The 20,885-nt window shown below is 31.0% G+C and overlaps 4 protein-coding genes across 5 annotated transcripts in view; 2 read left to right on the forward strand and 2 right to left on the reverse strand.

The window, feature by feature from the left end:
- LOC109359432 lies at nt 399-1,597 on the reverse strand. The gene is made up of 3 exons (XM_019604094.1): nt 1,355-1,597; nt 1,043-1,164; nt 399-785 (listed from the first exon to the last, which is right to left on the reverse strand). The coding sequence occupies exons 1-3, from the start codon at nt 1,517-1,519 to the stop codon at nt 650-652; spliced, it is 423 nt and encodes a 140-aa protein (XP_019459639.1). The 5' UTR covers nt 1,520-1,597; the 3' UTR covers nt 399-649.
- LOC109359361 lies at nt 10,177-13,799 on the forward strand. The gene is made up of 5 exons (XM_019603995.1): nt 10,177-10,437; nt 10,564-11,119; nt 11,521-12,016; nt 12,095-12,176; nt 13,531-13,799. Exons 1-5 carry the CDS (start codon nt 10,381-10,383, stop codon nt 13,753-13,755), a joined length of 1,416 nt encoding a protein of 471 aa, XP_019459540.1. The 5' UTR covers nt 10,177-10,380; the 3' UTR covers nt 13,756-13,799.
- Nucleotides 14,886-20,847, reverse strand: LOC109360531 (alanine aminotransferase 2-like). The gene is made up of 15 exons (XM_019605497.1): nt 20,553-20,847; nt 19,800-19,850; nt 19,600-19,650; nt 18,785-18,850; nt 18,639-18,700; nt 17,943-18,021; nt 17,757-17,861; nt 17,560-17,670; nt 17,175-17,312; nt 16,994-17,068; nt 16,665-16,785; nt 16,401-16,555; nt 15,884-15,958; nt 15,339-15,542; nt 14,886-15,168 (listed from the first exon to the last, which is right to left on the reverse strand). Exons 1-15 carry the CDS (start codon nt 20,712-20,714, stop codon nt 15,052-15,054), a joined length of 1,572 nt encoding a protein of 523 aa, XP_019461042.1. The 5' UTR covers nt 20,715-20,847; the 3' UTR covers nt 14,886-15,051.
- LOC109360532 (ubiquitin-conjugating enzyme E2 34-like) overlaps nt 15,858-20,885 on the forward strand; it is a 17,041-nt gene continuing 12,013 nt past the window's right edge. For both annotated transcript variants that reach the window (XM_019605498.1, XM_019605499.1), the window contains exon 1: nt 15,858-15,874. The gene's annotated coding sequence lies outside the window, so the exon portion shown is untranslated. The remainder of the gene's footprint in view (nt 15,875-20,885) is intronic.

Consider the following 20,885-nt stretch of genomic DNA (forward strand, 5'->3'; position numbering starts at 1 on the left):
CAAAATAAATTACATTTAATAATACTTATAATGTTTTCCATCATAAATTTTGAGAAAGAATGACATCTATTTTGCTCTCTTTTTATTAGTAATTAATTACATCATAGTATAGTATATGTGTTTCATATCACATAGACAATACCACAATACGTTGGTTTAGACTCTGCTAGATTGAAAAAGACTAAAATTCAATGGTTCAATCTCTATGAACGACACTTGTTGGAAGAGACAAGTACATAATTTGAAAAAGATTAGTTTTTTATCCATAACTTCTCAATACCAACAAAAAGATCACATAGACATTCATACAAGTTTTTGGTTTGAGATTAAGAAGTAATCATTCCATTTCCCTTTCTTCTTCTATCAGATAATCTTAAAAACTAATATACAATTGAATGTAGTGATTGAAATGGAAATCAAAGTAATTAAGAGAAGCATTGCCATTATTAATTTGTACAACTTGCATGAAAAAATGTGCTGCAGGAACAAACCTACTGCACAAGTGCTATGTGATTCAACATTTACAGTCTACCTTTTTGTTATTGTATGTCTTTCTTATAATACATATTTAGCACTGCATCATGAAACTTTTCAGATTTCAGATCTTCGAGTGTGACAAAGATCAGATTGAATAGCAAAGTTAGTTAAATTAAAGCCAGTCATTGCAGTTTAAATAATCCTCTTGCTCTTTCAGACAAACACCTTCAACTGCATGATTGATATCCTCCCCTATGATTATCTGAAGCCAACTTTGCTGTAGAAGAAGATTCATGATTTGAACATCCCTGAACACACAAAAGTCCATGTGGTCAGATAAGTACGAAAAATGGCGGTCTAGTATATGAGACTCCCACTTAATAGGATATGAAAGAGTAAATATATACGGCCTTATTCCATAAGTAGGGGAACTGTTTTCAAGATTTAAACTCATGATCTTATGCAATATAGAAAAACAAAAATATGAGGTACAAATTTGGAGTACACTACTTTTTTTTACTTGTTTTGGATTAGGGGACAAGGTTGGTTGGTTAAGATTCTGTACCTTGGGTGATAGGTTGGTCCTGAAATTCTTTGATAACGAGGACCTTCATCATACCCTTCACAAATTATTTCTCCACTCTCATCTTGGTAGCAAAGTATGCCCCTAGATTCATCCTCATAAACCTGCTTAATTTGATACACAATAAATAATCAATTAACAGAAAGTTCCTTAAATTTATTGTCTAGTAACTAATTTATGTTTATCAATTATCCATATGGACTAGGTAGTTATTGGTACAGTTCATCTTATAGAATAAGAGTAACTAATAAAAGAAGGATCATAGAAGAAATCAAAATGAAAGAAGATATTGACCTTGTTCTTAATGGATGCTGTGATCCTCAGCACTACTGGTAAAACTGGTGCCTTTTTCTGTGGGAAAGAGCTGCGTTTGGATATCAACTTTTTGTTTGCATACTTTAGAGATGAACCATATTTCTGAATTGAGATTTGAGATGAAGAGATGAAGTTAATAGCCATGAATCTAATTCTCCAAGAACATGAAGAAGGAGGAGGATAAGAAGAAAAAGGTATAGAATTGTTGTTAGGTGGGTTATTAATATATATAGTATAATATAGTGATCTCATCAATTAGTTACCAATAATAAGCACTAGTTTTGTATGCTTGGTTCATATAATAAGTTCAATTATTGATGGTTCTATGTTTTGTCTTGATGAATTAGTATATTACTTAATAGATAGAGTCATGTGGAGCCAAAGTTTCTTATCTCTTACCTCTTGTTGCCAGTGAACTCATTATGCTGGTTGATGATTGTAATGCTTATATCATATCAAATGGATTCAATTCCTTGTTATTATTTCCTTTATGGTAATGTCTGAAAGCAGTTTAGTTCCACTTCACATTTGGAATTTTCTTAGTGGGATTAACATAGTGGGATTTTCTTAGAGGAAGGAAAAAATAAATACCCAAATCAAATAAAATTATAAAAATACAAAAGTAGACAGATCCACCGAATGAAAATTAGATATGGAAGATTAAGTTTACTAATTGTTTTATCAAAGTTAATCGTTTGATAGCCACTCTTTTAGTTAGTTTATTATTATTGTAATTTAGTTGTGGGTAGTAACCAATTATTCGGCACTATTATTTTTAGTAGTTGTCACTTCTATTATTTAATTTTTAGTTGTGGGTAGGAAAAACCCATATGAAAAGTGATTCTTATGCATAGGCAGAAACACATAACTTTAGTATCATAGTGATCAAAAGAGAAAAACTTGTTATAAATAATGTAAAGGAAATAAAATAAAATATAATTTTGTCCCATATGGTTAACTCAATTGTTTAAATTTCAAAATATAAATTGTAAGTGCATATATTAAAACTCAACAATTGTCTTTCTCCCCTAATACCTATTCCACAAAAATAAATAACTACAAATTTGAATAGAATGTATAATGTGAATTATCTTAAATAAAATAGTTTTATATTTTTATTATCCATAAAATGAGAAAGCATATTCTCTAGTCCTTAGCAAATAGCAAATGCTACAAAAGAAAAAGTAATATACTATAACAATAAAAACTTCATTCTTCAAAACGGAGATCCATATTAAAAAAAGATATTATTGTATAGATTCTAAACTTGTACTAATAGTTTTCAAGAACTACTTTTCTTTTTTTGTAGTACAATTCCAGTACTGTTTAAAAAAACAAGAGGCTAACACATAATATGTTTAATTGATTTATGTCATAATGACATATGAAGACAGTAGTATTTAATATTAGTAGTATAGATAGAAACATTGAACCCAAAGTAAAAAAATGCAGTATCACGCAAGCATAGTTTAACCTAATATTGTGCACTAAAGTCGTTGTAATGAAGAATTGAAAATACGGCATTAAAATATATTATCATTCTCTATTGGCATTTAAAACTTGGAAAGGAATTTGTAAACCAACACAATAGTTAGCATTGCATATGACTCATTGAATGCTAATATTAATTCTTATTTTTGTATATTTTACGTGCAAGGAAAATGGAATCATGTTTATCAATAGGATGCACAGATTTTATCTAATCTTAGAAAAATAAAAGCAAAAGATTCTCTGGTTGGGTGAAATTTCTCTCTCTTAATCATGTGTTATTCATACATATCTCCCATCAACAATGTGAAAATCTTGCTATTTTGGTATAACGTTTCATCTATTCATTTCCTTATTAAATCACATATCACATTTTAATTCAGTAATAGATGCGATAAATATTTTTATTTTAATAATTTATTAAAATAAAATGTATGATTTTGTGATATACAATATTTTAGAATTATGAACATACAAAGATAATAATTTTCTATTTGATGTTTCACAATAACATTTTAATAAAAATTAAGTTATATTTATCAAATTTTATAATTTTAAATGAAAATTGACTGATATAACATATATGATTTAAATAAAATTGGTTGATATAACTAATTTTGATCATTTTTTATTGACATGAATATATGATCAACAATTATTTGAATGCCATAAATATTTTTATTAATAATTTGGTTAATAAAATGTGTGACTTGGTGATAAACAAAGTTTTATAAGTATAAACAAAAAGATAATAATTACCTATTTAATTCTCTACAGTAATATTTTGGTAAAAATTAAGTCACTTTCATATAAAATTTATATTTAAATTAGAATTGATTGATATAACATGTTTCATTTAAATAAAAATTGACTGATATAATCAATTCTAATCATTTTTTAGCAGTATGATTACATAATTGTTAGGAGTGATTTTCCTATTGAACCACCACTGCTGATATGATAACTTTGGTGTCTTGTATGGGAAGCATTGCACCTTCGTTATTGATTCGTACTAGTAAGAAGGTGGTTTCCCTTAATGTGGACAAATATGTGATGCCCCTTTGCAAAGTTATTAAATAAGAGTATAAATATATATAATATCTATAAACTATTATTAATATAAATATTTATATAGTATTCATTATTTATTTATATTTAAAAGTCAATAATAATAATAAAATATAATTAATAAATAATATAATAATATTATAAAAAAATTTACATTATCACTGCATATATTTTATCATCAAATAATGTCATCATGTTAACTACTTAACTATCTCAATATTTCATATGCCCTTAAATATGTTTATGGCAAATCCCCACTCCTCTCCATTTCACATTCAGAACTTATAACCATTTTCCAAAGAAAAGGCTTTAAAAGTGTGATTCAGAAGTCAGAACATATATTTTTAGAAAGAAAAAAAAACAATTATTGTTGTTCCAAAATAATTATTTGCAGAGGTTAAAAGGCATGTAGCAACAACATATGTTTTTTTCTATAAAAAAAATTTGGGAAAAAATACTAAAGTTTTCAAGTTGAAGTTTTAAACATTAAGAATATCTAATAGTCTATTAAATTAAATTAACCTTAAATTTGAACCTAGGACACCCTGGAAGTTTCCAGCATATTTCCTCTGGCATAAATTGAATAATTTATTTTTATGCTCTTTTGGTCACACCACACTAGTTAAATAAATAACCATTGTAAATAATTAAACTTTTCCATACCCACTACAGGTGCTGCATCCTCCTTTAAAAATGCAACAAGTAATAACTTAGAACACAAGCTAACAAGCATCATTTGTATAATCACTGTTGACTTCCAAACTCCTTCTCACCCACATATTCAATCACAAAGAAAAACTGTTTTTAAATCTTTTTGTACTATCAAGAGTATTATTTCACCTTTTAATTTTTTGAAGGTGTGTAGTTATCCCTACAAATAAGTGTTACTTTCAATATGAACTATTAACATTTTAATTATTCTTAAGATCTATTGAGTCCTTACATCACTAGATCAACGTATTCTTGGTAACTGCGTTTAGATCTGTAACCATTATTAACTCAACTGATTAGCTCACTGATTGATGATTATATATTTTCATTTTGGATAGCTCTTTCAATCACAATTTAGTTAAGATTTTTTTATTAAATCCTAACTCAAGTCTCATTCTTTTGATGTACACAATGGGTGTCTTGGACTAATAGTTGGAAAATAACCCATTACTTTCAAGGTGTAGAGATAACCAAAATAAAAACATTTTTTTATCCATAAACATGCTAGAGACTGATCCAATCATGCCGTGTGCTTAAAAAACTCAATAGTTTTTCAATTATGTTGCGTCTATATGATAAAGTATCACTATTTATGTGTATACTTTAGTTTTGAAAACAATGTTTTAAATGAAAAGTAAAGTGTCTAACCTTAAAACATCATTTGCATAACTTTCATTAGTTGATTTTCACACGCTTAATGACTCCAACCAAGAACCCAACAAACCCATCTCAAATTTCACCAAAGATTGTTTCAAGCGGTTTTCTTGAATTATTAAGTGGTGTGAGAAAGCAAAATATCACCAACCATTTTTGTTAAGTAACATAGGGAAGGAATTGAAGTGGGATCAAGTACAAAATTAGGAGGAAAAGATTCTACTACTAGTGAAGGCATTAAGTGGATTGGATTAGGGAAATTTCACATTATTTTATAATTAAGGTTATTTCGTCACCCTACGAGTAATAAACTAACGATTTCGGAGTGTATAATTGTCATTTCCGATAAATGTCGTTATCATAAATCAAACCTTTGAATTTTATCCTAGTACGATATATGAGGATCTAATGAGTATTACACTACTAATTCAATATCTTATTGTTAAATTTAACCCATTTTGAAGCGAGTGACCCAATTCTAAATATAGTGGCTTGAGGCAGTAGCCCAAACTTGTAGGCCTATTTTGTTTAGGTTTAAGAGAAAAACGAGTCTACTGTACAAAGATGAACAAACATGAAAAAATATTATATGAGATGCCAGAAATTAATATACCGTATTGATAACTATTTACATCTATAAAACATACACAATTACTACACCTTTTGGAAGGAATAGAATCATTAAAAACAGCAATGTTTTTTTTATGCTCTTCTAAACACCAACCTTTTCTTTAAAAAAATAAATAGTGGACCGACAAGATTTGTACATATTATCCTCTCATTATTTTCCTAATGAAGAGGATCCATTCACATAATATTCCTTTCACATATTCATTGACAGTCAAAGAAATAGCTTTTTGTTCAAACTTATCCGAGATGGGTTGATAAATTAACTCCTTTTCTATGTAGTAGAAAAAAGTTAATTTTGTTTCTGATTCTGTAACTTGGGGAAGGTGGTACCAAAATAAGTAGCAAAATGATTTTATTATTATCATTGGAAAAAAAAAAGCAAAATGATTTTATTAGGCAGCAGGACAAGTGAGACAGACTTTTTCTCCTGTTTGTAGGTTGTAACTCTTACATTTTGAATCTGAAGGCAAATTATTCCATCCCTACATTTAATTAATTCACAATTGATTAATAAAAGTGTGTAAAAGTAGTGTATTATGTAAAGCTGTCAAAACGGGCTGACCTGGTCGGGCCGGTCCATCAAAGCCCGAAAATTTATAGGGTTTATGTATTATTTTAGGTACTTTTTATTAAATATGAGCTTTTTTAGCTCGGTCCGGTCAGACTATTATAAAATCCGGGCTCGGACTGAGTTTACCCGGGAAGATTCGAACTATCCATTTTACTATATGTTTTAATCTTTTTTTTAGATTTTTGGCTCGGTAATAAGCGCTAAATGAAAATTTACAAAACTATTTATAATAAAAAAATAGATAATAAGTATTATGTTATTATATATTTAATTAGATTTAACTTTACCACAAAAATATAATAAAGAAAATAATGTTTACAACAAAACTAAAATTAACATGAATTGTTTATCATAGAGAACTCCACACTACCAAATTTAATATAATAGTTCACAATGAAAATGTTGATAAAGAACATACAAAATATAATATTTTTATTAGTAACAAATGTTATATATTAAAGTGAAGTTACAAATTATATTGTGTTAGAGAGTGAGAATCCAATAGAAATGAGAAATTTAATAAAAGAGTTAAGGTTAAAAATCATACACGTGGACTTAACATCACGTCTTAACTTAAACATATGCATTAGATCTATAAGTTTGGTTGCATTTGACATAACAAATATGTTAACAAAAGTTATACGTTAATATCAAATGATATGCATAAATTGTATCCGGGTTTTTTAACCTGGCCCGGCTTGGCCCGAACCCGTCCGGGTAGCCCGTTTTGACACCTCTAGTATTATGAAACAAAAAGTAAACGGATTAGAGGAAAAAATATATACACAGACACTATAAGTATTTTTTACATTGTCACTGTATTATTCACCATTTATTTTTAACCATTATTACCTTTTATATAAAGGTAATATAAATGAGTTGTAAATAATTGATTGTGTATTATTATATAACTTTTTAGACTGTTAGTACATATATATTATAATTTTGAAAATATAAGTTATTAAGATTATATTTGATATGAGTTATTTAATACTAAAAGACATATTTAGAGGAAACATCTTCTAAAATATTTTTCATCGCACAAAAAATAATCATTTTGAACGTGAAGGCTCCCATCTTTTTTTGTTCAATGTGATAGATTGATTTGAGTATTCTCAGTCTAAGTGCTTATTTAGTATAGTGGGAGAAATTAAATTATGATTTTAATCAATGATGTAAAAACCATACTGTATCGATCGGTTCAATTAGAAAACCGGCGAATCGGACCTCTAACCGGTATAGTACAAATGTTGAATAAGCCAAGTATCAAAAACCGGTGAACCAGCCGGTATTTGACTAAACCGGCATGTTTATGCACATATTTTTTTTTAAATTTAAAATCTTAAAAACTCATTACAAGATGACCGATCTTTTGACATTTCTTCAACACTTCAAGGCACATGCTTCCCAGACATCTTAGACAACACATTTTGGTTCCTAACATTCGTGTGTAATCTCAATGGCTTTTGTGTAATCTCAGAGTACTGTCTGAAGATAGGATTTGGTGCAAAAATATAATATCGATATGAGACAACTTTAACTCTTTGATGTTGAATGTTAAAACTCCAAATTTATATGTTTTGTAGAGTGAGTTATGAACTAGTGTCATTTATTTATATTTTGCGGTTGTTAAGTGATACTTTTGGATTAATAAATGATTTGTAATTTTGACTTTGAATTTGTTAAAAACTTAAAGTTGTTTGTTTATGTGAATTTTGAGTAGATTATGAATATGGATTACAAAATTGAGTATCTACCTATTTGAATTTTTTTAATTATAGGTTTATATATATAAATATAAGCAAGTATGTCCAGTTTAACTGACATGTAGTTTAATTATTGAACCACCGGTTAAATCACTTTACCACTATACCAGTATCGTGATCGGTTTGATAACAAGAATGGTTTTAACAACACTGATTTTAATTTAATCTATTTAGATTATAAATTTTAAAAATTGAAATTTAATTGTATTTGAGTATCTTATTTAAAAATTCATTTTAATTTAATCTATTTCATTTCAGTAATGCGGAAAATTTATTTTATTACAAATGATATAAAATTATTTGTTTATGTTAGTAATATGTGGATGGTTAACTAGTTACACTTTTTTAAATATATTTTTAGTGTTTATTATCAATTATATTTTTATTATAAATAATTCAATAAATTTATTACTTTTATTGTCACGATAAAGACTAAATAGATATTTGTGGAATTCATATATTCTCCTGGAATAAAATTGTTGATCTACTCAACTATATAAATGATAGTATGATACTATTGAATTCACATATTCTTTCAATTCTCATTTTACAAAGTTATATTAAATAGAATTTCGCACAAAATAAATAAATGCAAACAGAAAAATAGTGGAAAAGAACACGAGTATAATAAAAAATGTTGAAAATAAAATGAAAAGTTATCATATCAATCATTAATAAACTAAATAAAGTGTCATTTTGTGATTATATATAATTTTCTTAGCAGGGTGTTTTAAATTTTGAATCTTTTATATTAAAAGATGGGCTATTTTATTGGATGGCTAACTATGAGCCTATGAGAGGTGGAAGTGAAATAACATAAGCATTTGCATGCAAGCTAAGCCTAAAACAGTTGTTGTTTTTTTACTGCAACTACAATACTAATTCAATGTTGTTGATATGATGGATCATATAAAGTTGCTCCAACTCAAAGGAATCTATTTATATTTTATAAGACCTCCAAAATTAATAAAAAAAGTTTTTTATATTGTTATTGTATCATTTATCTTTTATTTTTAATAATTATTTATTCTTAAATAAAACTAATACAAATGTATGTTGAATATATTTTTAAATTGTTAGTGTATATAAGTTTACTCTATGAGCAAGTAGAAGGAGTCTCTGGAAACTTGAATAAATATAATGAACTGCCACATCTGGAACTGCCATATCAAAATTGAGAACAAAGAGATAATAAATATATATTTTATTTTTATTTTTTTGAAATATATAATGAAAAATAAGTATAAATATATTCGGTTAAATATCATAAAAATTGAGTACAAATAATAAAACTTAATAAAATAACACGAGGGAATGTAACTACCCATTGTTTCTTATTATGATTTTTGTGCTCCTTTATTTTAACCATATTTTGATTATTTTGACAGTAAAATTATGAAAAATTAAAATAGTGTATTGGTGTTTTAACCAGGTCCCAAAGTTGCCTCTTCTTTTGATGTACTCTTCCGTCTTCATTCTAATCAAATCCATCTCTCCGATATACTAAGGACAAAAGATGCTGTCTGAGTGTGACACAGTAGCTTCACGACAGATAGGACTGTTTTTTTATTATCAAAATGTTCTTTTCTCATATTTCAAATCTAATACCATATTGTATCTATTTAATATAAATATAAATATAAATGTGGCTGAATATCATATAAACCTGGTATTATTTCGGCCAAAGTTTCTTCTCCAATTTACATTTTACCTTCTAATATAGATGTAATATTGATTTATTGATGAAATATAATAATCCAAATCATTTTTTATATTTAATGATGTTAATTTATAGATGCATCAGAGTAGCTGTAAACACAGTACAATTCAGGTACTAAAATAACACATTTCTTTTCAATAACATGTGAGACATTTTATGTGTACTTGTTACTTTATACCCTGGTTCAAACTATTGTGCTAGATTACTATATAGATGCTTTTATCCTTGGTTTAATATCTTGTTCATCTCCACTGCTTTTTACTACAGTCACTTTATCTTCACCCTGCTTCTACCCTTTTCTCACCAATGCAAATAACTGTACCACACAGCCTTTCTTAACTAGAGACTCTCATTTCTATTACAATCTGTGACAACCAAAAAGCTCAAAACCAAAGCCATGGATCATCCCAGCCATAAATTCTTTCAATCTCCACTTGCTTTAACAACACATATGGTAAGAAACTAAGAATCAATGAACCATCCTCACATATGAAGCATATCATTTGTTATGCATTATTACAAGATGTTTTTCTTTTCTTTTCTCATTTTTCTTTTGTGTTTTATTATTATTATTATGTAGGATTCAACCTTTGAGAGCAACATGGGGTTGTATGGGAAAAACAAAAACAACCCTTTTGGAGATGATTTCCCTGATCCACTTTGCAAGCTCAATCTCAAAGAAACTTCAGAATTTGTCAAGTCATTTCCAATACCAAATGCTAATGCACAAACCAACAACAACAACAACAATGTCACACAACATCATAGGAGACTAGAGGCACCTTCAACTCCTGGTAGACCTGTTTTCAACTTCACTTCTAATGATGGACTTAGAAGAAACCTTTCAAGAAAGAACTTCCCTTCAAAATGGGATGATGCAGAGAAATGGGTCATGAACACTACAACTTCCACTTCATGCCATGACTCACCAGCTCTTATGAAGCTGTCACTGTCAGAGTCCTCATCAAAGAACAGCAGAAGCAGTAGCAAACAATGTGATACCATGAAGCAGCAAATGGAGAATAGGGTTACAGTGAATGAAGAAGTGGTGTCCAAACATGTCCCAAGCTTCCAAAGGTCTGCATCTTTGGACCACTACAACCCATTTGGTGCAACAGACCACATGGTACTGAAAGGTGGGATCACCATCTTAACTTCAAAGCTGAACCTTTTTCCCTTCCCTGCATTTCCTTTATTATTTTCAGTCTTCCCTTTTTGCCATCATTATCTTTTTCTTCTCTTTTGTCTTTATTATGTTCTAAACTTTTGCATTCTTTGTAAAGTTTTTTCCAACTTTAATTGAGTTTTTAAGGCTCATTTGGGTTTTCAAGCTTCAAATCAATTTCCACACAAATGAGCATTGTTCTTATGTTGTCATCTCTTGGACCCAAAATTGTTGAAGATTCTAAACTGAGTTTCATGTTTCTTTATTGTTCTATCCTGTTGGTAATGCATTTGAAATTGAAATGCTATAATTTGGTTCAACTTTACTAGTAAAACAACTCTTTGACATAGTGAATTACAATTTGCAATGCAGATAAGTTCACAAATAGCATTGAGCCTATAATCCCAAATTTTAGACACTCAGAACCCACTAAAAAAGGGTTCTTGTTTAGAAATTCAGCTGGGGAAGCTATGCAAGATGCAAGCACAGAAGTAATTCATGATGTTCAACATAAAGATGTTGGGACTGAAATGACTCCTCTTGGAAGTTCTACTACTTCAAGGTGCCACACACCGATCAAGAGTTCATCGCCGGCACGCCACAACACTCCTGCTAGTAGGTCAGGACTATTGGCCTTGGCAAACCCCAATGGCACTAGCTGCAATGTTGATGTTATTAATCTGGAGTGCCATTTCTCTAACCTAAAACTAGGGACACAATGTGATTTAGTCACTTCAAATTGGAGCACAAGTGAAGAGGAGGAAGAGGAAATATCAAAGAGTTTGAGGCATAATTCTAGTCAGAAAGCTGATTCAGAATGTAGAGCTGCTACATGGGAAGAAGAAGAGAAGAATAAGTGCTGTCTGAGGTAACTAAAGAATTTTCACTGTATCTTGGTTTAGTTTCATAATGTATGGGTATAACTAAATTGTGATTTGAGTTGCAGGTATCAGAGGGAAGAAGCAAAAATCCAAGCTTGGGTAAACCTCCAAAATGCTAAAGCAGAATCTCAGTCAAGAAAGCTTGAGGTATTTCATTGCATATCCTTTTTTCTCATGAATTATGATGCTTTATTGTTAACCTATTATCACCAATTCTACTTGAAAGCATCAAGTGTTACAAAAAAGTTATTCTAAGCCATAATTAGTGTTTCATCTTTGCAACTTATCATCACCAGTTCTAGTTGAAAACATCAAGTGTTATGAAAAGCTATTCTAAGTCATCAATGAAATTGTTGACCAAATGACTAGAGCTCAAGCCTTGGAACTTTCTAAATTATATAGGAGTAATGTCAGGAGTGTTCTAAGAGGACTTGTTAAGGAATCCTAAAAAGAATTTTGCACTGGAAAATGGTGTATTTAAATACATTAAAACTTTAGAAGCTATGATTTTCAATGCAGTGTTTCTAATTTTCTTCAGGACCTATTAAATATTAGTTCAAGGTAAGCTTGTATTTTTTCTAATCAGTACATAGATTTGAAGTTATGATAATTGTGATGTACAATTATCATTACTAGGACCTTGCAAGTAGTTTTTGAACTGTTTGTAAGATCATTGCTTCACATGGTGTGGTGTTGATAGTTGTACTCAGCATATAAAAACCCAAGACAATCTTAGCCACAGAGTTATATATCAGTATACCAACACATTACTTATATTTGTATAATTTTTGGGTTGCATATATATACTCTTATTCTGTCACTTATCCATATAAGGTTATCTATTTTATAAAAATGTGCCACTAGCATTTTACAAGTTTTTATACATGAGCTCCTTGTATGAAGTTTTGACTAGAATCAAATGCTTTGTCAGGCATGCTTTTTGGTCCATATCCTCGAGCCACTCCCACTAATGTACAATGAACACCATTCTCATTATTGTTTTCTTGACCAGTCCCACTTCTGAGTCTTCCTCAACCAAATACATCTTTATCTTCATTTTTCACTAGTACTTTATTTCTATTTATAAGTTATATTTATGTAGCTAATATTAAATATACTCCTCCATTATTAAATTATGTGTTTATTTTTTCCTACATATTCCAAAACAAATTCACTTCTCCAAATTGAGGGGTAATTTTGGAATGTTAATAATTTTTTGGATAAATTTAAAAGTTAAAAATATTTTTAATATTTGTGAATTAATTATAAGTACCAATAACTACGTAGATTTGCAAACTGAAGACCCAGTTATAATGTTCTTAATATTCTTAACATTTCCCATTCTTTAACTTGACTATAATTTTAATAATGGTAGTTAAGATATAAATTATGAATGATGTAGTAACAATTTAGGTGCGCACTTATTAAGGTTTTTGAATTCAACCATGCCATTAAACTAATAATATCCCATTTTTGTTAATTGAAAATATGGTTTATTTAGGTGAAAATAGAAAAGATGAGATCAAACCTGGAAGAGAAGTTGATGAAGAGAATGTCAGTGGTTCACAGAAAAGCAGAGGAATGGAGATCAACAGCTACACAACAACATTTAGAGCAAATTGAAAAGGCCACTGAACAAGCTCAAAAGATGATAAATAAGCATAACACACATTTTTCAAGGCACATCTCATGTGGTTGCTTCCCTTGCAATACCAACCATCACTAAACATATTAGGGGAATTATATTCATTACTTTATACTTCTCATGCATATTTTCAGCTTCCTAATAAATAAAAGAACCAAGAATAAAATTTTATCTTCAAAAGGAAAAGATTTTCACAATTATAACAAATGACCAAATTCAAAGCCATTGGAAATGGAATTGGTTCTCAGTTTAGAATTATTTTTTCCCTTCACTTAAAATTGGAATCGGTCCTAATCATAAATTGTGTGAGATGTGCAAAGAGTTAAGATGTAAAATTAGTGTGCCTATGCTTTGGTATGCTTGTGTAGTCCTTGTGTATCAAATTGCTTCAGTTATAGAATTATGTAAAGTATTGAGAAAATAGTTTAAATTGTCCACTCAATTGATGTTAAGAATTATGAATCTAATCTAATTCTTAAGGGATTTCAAGTATAAAAAATAGAATTTGAATACCCTAATTTAAATTCTAAGGCTAAATTCTAGATTAAGATAAAAGTTAGAATTTTAGCTTCTAATTTTAAGTCTAAGTTTCAAATCTAGACTCCAAATAAATCCAAGAAGGTAGGTACATCATAGCTATAACTCAGGCAACACAATAGTATTATAGTACTGAGACCTGAAAATTTAAATAGGAAAATGATGTGGTTATTTGTTGTTTTTACTCTCTTGTCCTCATGCTCCTGTCGTTTTGTATTTGGATTAAGAGGTCCAATATATACAAAATGGGAAGTAAATAGTAAAGGGTGTCCCACTTTTCAGATTTCTGAGTAATGAAATTACATGGATATGGCAATTCACTTCTAAACGAACAAGAGTATAATTAAATTTCACTGCATTGAGTTTTAAAGGACCTTTGCCTTCCATGAAGTACTAGAATCTTGTGTCTGTGATGAAGGCACAACTAGGATCACATTCCATTTTAAGTTATTTTCCAAAAGCTGGCATACTTCAGATTTTACACTTCAGTGCAATACTCTGTCACATTATTTCTTTGAACTTTCAAACTCAATGACTCAACAATATATGATGGCTTGTGTAAACTTTTTATCTAACACCTTAAGCAAGCACATTAGATTTTAATTAATACCCTTTTAAGTTAAGTGAGGCAAATTCTATAGCTGACTATTTTTTCTATTCATAAGACTCAAGTATAGGAGAATTGCATATTCAAAATGCAATTTGTTAAAGTTGAATTGACAGCAAAATTATTCATCCAGAGACAACAAAGAGAGGTCAGTTTATTTAACTGCAAAATCCATGTTAAACCTCAATAAACTACCCTTAAAACCGAAGAGAAAAACTCAGAAGCAAGACTGCTCAGTCACGAAACTCGTCCATGAATTTTTCATGGAACTCCGTCAAGCGAGAAGCAATAGCCGGAATTTTATCTTCCTGCGGAAGTATGGTGCATCGAAAATGCCAGGTACCAGGAACCTAGCAATACACAATGTAACAATATACAATCAAATTGTGATAATCATAAGGATGAAAAAGTGCAACCTACTTGTACTCCCTAGTTTTGTATGCCAATAAAAAATTAAATTTGAATGTATATTAAAGATAGAAGCATTTACTATAGAGTATAGACCAGTATATAAATTAACCTGTCCAAAACCAGAACCAGGAACAACAACTACTCCAGTAGCATTCAGGAGGCGTCCACAATAGAAGGCGTCAGGAGCTTTGTTTAGAGCTTCTGCTGCTTTGATTGCCTTTTCGGGCAGGCGAATGCGGGGAAACAAATACATTGCCCCTTCTGTTTTGTTGCATGTCACACCCTCTAATTTGTTAAAAGCCTCTTCAAGTGTCTGTCAAATAAACAGGGGAAAGAGTAAGCAAAAGTTTTGGTAAGGGGTTTTTATTATAGGGGGAATGGGAGTAGCAAAATTTGAAAATACTTCAGTTATTAGTAGTAGCTTTGGCGTCACTTTGTAAGTTCGTAGTGTAGGAGTGTTCCTTTACAACATAAACTTTGGCAGAGTTTATGAACAAAATTAAAAAAAAAGTACTCCAGAGTTGGCTAACCTTGGAAATACTTAACATACTGGGGGAAGGGAACCTTAGAAATACTCTGGAACATTACTCCTCTAACATAGGCAAAAAGTTTCTTAGTTGTCTTTACTATCTCAGTTTTTTCCAGGTAACTAACCTTTGCGCGCCTGGTAAGCGAAGATAAAATTGCTTCCTTCTCAGCCATGTATAACTCATAGGACTCATCTCCAACCTGCAGAAATCCATTGAATTCACTGAATTTTATATGTGGAAATGCAGTTAATACCATGCTAGTGATGAAAATGACTGAAATGCTGATTTCTTTATATCAACCCTGTGCCCTTCTTATGAACAAATAAATATGTTTAGTATGGATTATAGATGCCCTGGTCATTGTGTTACACCTCCATTTTTATAAATGCCTATGGAGGCTGCCACTAATGAAGTGTTTTATGCTCCAACATTTAAGTTTCTATCAGAGTCTAATATCTTTTGATTCACCACTTACACTCTTCAGCATAAGTCTTTACATGTACTCTTGAGATGTTACTAGATTGCCCCACTCATGCACCCATCTTATTATGGTCAGTATTAGGTTTGATGTTCTTTCTATTCTCGAAGTATAGAATTACTCCTCCGAAAAGAAATTTGACTTTAAGAGGCAAAGAATTAACCTTTGGTGGACTCATGACCAAGCTTGCGAGAATTTGACCAGAGATATTCGAACAAAGATTCACAGAAGCCACCTTATATATTTGCTCCCTCACTTCACTAGAAAAACCAGTCACCTCCATATAACCTCCACGCTTTCCACACTCTCCATAATAGCCTGAAGCCAAAGAGAAAGTCGTCTTCCTTCAGTATGCCTCATGTATCCACATGACATTATATTCTCTCTTGTTATGCTAAATACGGAATTAATTGCTTTACTAACTTACCTTTGGATACAGATTGGAAAGATACTAGGGCGATATCATTATCTCCATATCCAACGGAACGAGCTATCTTCTTAAATGAATGAAATTCTTTCTCAGGGACATAAACATTTTCTTGATATACCTACAAAATGAATTTCATGTATAAAAGGTTTAATGGAACAGTGGTTCCAGACATAAATATAGTGAGACTATGAGAGTGGAGCATGTATTTTTACATCAGAGCAAGTTCAAATACAATTCAATAGCATCCATTTCCAAGGTTTAAGAACTTAACTTGTTTAAAATTAATTTGATTGAATATACAATATTTTCAGAAACAGCTCAGTTACCTCATCAGCCAAAAGAACAAGACCTTCTAGTTTGCAAAATTCTACTATTTCACGCTGGTTTTCTTCAGAAAGAACCTGAAAGCGTGACAGAAAATCATGTTATCAAATTTAATCAGCTTAACATCATATTCTAAGTAGTAAGCACCCTCTTATATTACAACTACATAGCTTTGCAACTCACTTGTCCAGTTGGATTGCCAGGGTTTATAACAACTAAAGCCCTAACATTGATGCCCTTGGACTTCGCATCCTCCAATTGCTTCTTGAGTTCAGATATTTCCAACCCCCAACCAGTTGCTTCATCTAGATAATAAGGTACCTTCAGAAGAAAAAAGCATCAAAGTTAAATTGATATTCCAACAATATCAAGTATCATAATAAGATAGTTCAAATTCAAAATTTGAAAGTTTCAAGTGATTCCTAGCCAACCAAGTTATATAGAGACCATTTTTACTGATTTGTATTCTCAAATATGGCTCGTACCCTGTGAAATCTTCACAATTGAGTACATCTAAATAGCACCCGGAGAAAATATGCATTAAGCACTTCTATGGAGAAAACATTACCAGGGTGCCACCATGAAGGGCAATTGAGGCTGAATACAGAGGGTATTGGGGAATGGGACACAGAATACCATCATTTTCCGATCTTATGAGTAATTGCATCATCATATGTACCTGAAAATAGAAAAAAGACAATTATAAAACTCTACACTATCAGTATTTAAAACAAACACAAATCAAGAAGTGAAGTAGAAAGTTACCGCTGGGCTTGCACCATCTGTCAAGAAAATGTCATTGGGATCAGCAGGAAAGCCATCACGGGCTTCAATTCCAGCAGCTATTGCATCACGCAGGCCCTTAATACCCTGATATGAAATAAGAATAATTTCATGCCTCGCCCCGCGAATCACAAAGAAACAAGAAAAATTAGATAAGCCAGCCAATACCTGACTATGACTATAGGCGCCAGTTGCTCTCCCAGGAATATGATCAACAATAGTCCAAGCTCGCTCTATTGAGTCAGTGCTGCAATATATCAAAGGGGAATCACACAAGGAAAAAATAAATATGAAGATAAAAAAAGGAATGTTAAACCCATAACTTAGAGAGTGAGTTTGTTTAGGAGTTGGTTTTTTGGAGGGTTTCGAGGGTGAAGGAAATATATTTTTCAATTTTAAATTAGGAGAGTTATATATGTCTTTAAAAATAAATAAGGAATAAAGTGATAGATTATTACAAAATCTATCTTATACGTCAGGATTCAAAATATCCTAACAGCAAACCAGAATATAAACTAGAGAACACATAGAATTCTGAAATTAAACTGAAATTCATCAAAGAAGAAGAACCTCCTTCCAAGAGAAAACCCTTACAACTCAATACTTCAAAACATAATATGAAGACCTAATGACAGTAGAAACCAGGAAATTATTAGTATATGATTTTAGCACTCCAACCCAATAGATCATGGGGGGAGGGTTTTAAGTTATTATAAATGGTTACTGGCTCATATTCTCAACTAATGTGTGACTATGATACAGTTCTGAAAACATGTGTTCCATCGAGAAAACCATTAAGGCAGTTTTCTGTAAGACTGATAGCTAAGCTACCTAGATGCCGCTTAGTTATATTTTTCCCAGTACCTGAATAAACCCTGTGTTTCAGATCTGTCCAAGATAGCTGGATGGTCACATAATGCAAGAACCTGACGAAGATGAGGACAGAGTAAGCATGGCTTCATTTTATCAAGTTTGCTCCATTTTACGACAGAGAATTAGATGAAACAAACCTCGCGGAAAAAAGTTATTGGCTGCTGGCCAAGTGACTGGGGATTTCCAATGTTGCAGTAAAGTATCTATTTTCAGATAAAAAAGAGTGAGATAGAAAATACAAAGAGGTAGGAAAGCAGCGCTGTCAAGTAAAACTGCTATGTAAGATATGAATATATTTGTTCAAACTTTGAGGTGGACAAAGAAATTAAGGTAGACTTTACCCGTAAACCTTTAGAGGAAAGAGGCTTAAAAAGAAAGGGAAATAAAACGAAAAGCGTATCTTATAATTCTATCATATAATCCTGAGAAGTGACTTCTCAATCCAGAACGATAGAAATCTATCCTTCCGAATTGGTTCATTGCATTGGTCAGATTTTTGAACAAATCCCGAAGAAAGGTTCTTCATTTCCATTTACAAACAACCATATGATTAAAGAGACTAGAATAGCAGCATAATTCTAAATGGTTATACAATACAAATAGCTAACTCTGGTAACTACTGCTAATTGATATAGTTTGTATCATAATTAATACACTTGATCCAAAGAAGTAAAGGTTAAGATAAAGAAGCAATCACAGAAAGCAAGGCCTAGCGTATTGGTTAGAGTTGTAACCATTCGACCCAGACCACAAGTCGGGTCATGGAAACAGCCATTTAATAATGCAACTTAAGGCTGCCTATTATAAACCTTCTTAATGGATCAGATCCATCCCGAAGCCCCCGCATATAGCATGAGCTTCATAGTACCAGACTTCCCTTTAGAAGTCATACTAAGAATCTGAAATCCAAAAAGTATACTCCGGAAGATATGAAGTTGTAAAAAAAAGGTACCTCCTCAAATGGATGAGAACCTGGGTTGGCCTGCAAATCTTCTTGCAATTTCTGCAGCATTAAGTAATTAAAGGGTGAAAAAATTATAATAAAAACCAATACAAAGCTCTGAAGAGATTCACTTCAGACTTCAAAAAGAGAGACAAGAGTATCTTTTTGATGAATGATCTAATTCAAACATGTAAAGTCAATCACAGTACCTGTGCAAGTGTGACAATCTCTCCTCGAACAGCATATTCACACTTCACAACCTAGAGAAAGGAAAAAGCCTTAGTTTTTTTGTTGCTTGCATATTTGCATAACTAAACTTGAGTGTAAGAAGACAAATGTGAGGCACATGTGAAAGCCCATAAAGTCATAAAGAAATAGTTATTTTGGTCTACCATAATACTTTATAAATTTGTAAAAAAAAATTAGGTTTTATGTTATAGCAAAAAATACACCTTCTTTTGTTGTGGGTGTGGCTGAACCATCCTAGGGTCATGGTAAGGCTCCAAACTCAACAAGCTTGAACTATCCAACCATTTCTATTTGTTAATCTTGCCTCTATTTGGAGCTATGATAATATTAAAAATAATCATCACTTTAGCTACAATTTCTTTTACTGATCCCAGTGTTGTACAAATCAACCACACAAAAACAAACTGATTGGATTATAATACAAGAGAAATGAACTTATCCCAATAACCACTCTCCATTGAGGTGAAAAAAACCCAGTCACATAACTAGACAGAAAATCAACAGATAAAAAACAAACTCAAACCCGAAACCTCAGTAATAGATCAACAATAATATTAACCAATCCTTTGCAAACAAAAAGCAAGGATGATTAAATTAAAAAGAAGCCGAAGCAAATCCATATGCAGGAACAATCAAAGCTTGAAACTTTATCACAGATAAGAATAAAAAAACAAAAAACAAAAAACTGGGTAGCAGTGGAAAGAGAATTAAACCTTGGGATTGATATTATTAGCAGTGACAGGGAATGAGGAATCCATAGAAGACAAAAAACGAGAGTGAAATAACGGAGAAGGGGAAGAGAAAGAAGAAGGGCGGTGATTTTGATGGCGATGGTGAAGTAGAAACCAGAATCTCTGTGCAATAGATTTGCGCATTGTATGAATTGGGGTTAAAAAAAGAAGGGAACACGTGAAACAAAAACAAAACAACCTATGCCACTGTCCTGTTCTAGACTTTTCCTCAATTTCCGGGCGCACAGGGTCTCCCAATTTTTCTTATTTCTATGTAGTATACTGTGCATCAAGCCTCAACATATATATATATAT

This window comes from Lupinus angustifolius, chromosome LG11 (genome assembly GCF_001865875.1).
Source record: "Lupinus angustifolius cultivar Tanjil chromosome LG11, LupAngTanjil_v1.0, whole genome shotgun sequence".
Classification (NCBI taxonomy): domain Eukaryota; kingdom Viridiplantae; phylum Streptophyta; class Magnoliopsida; order Fabales; family Fabaceae; genus Lupinus; species Lupinus angustifolius.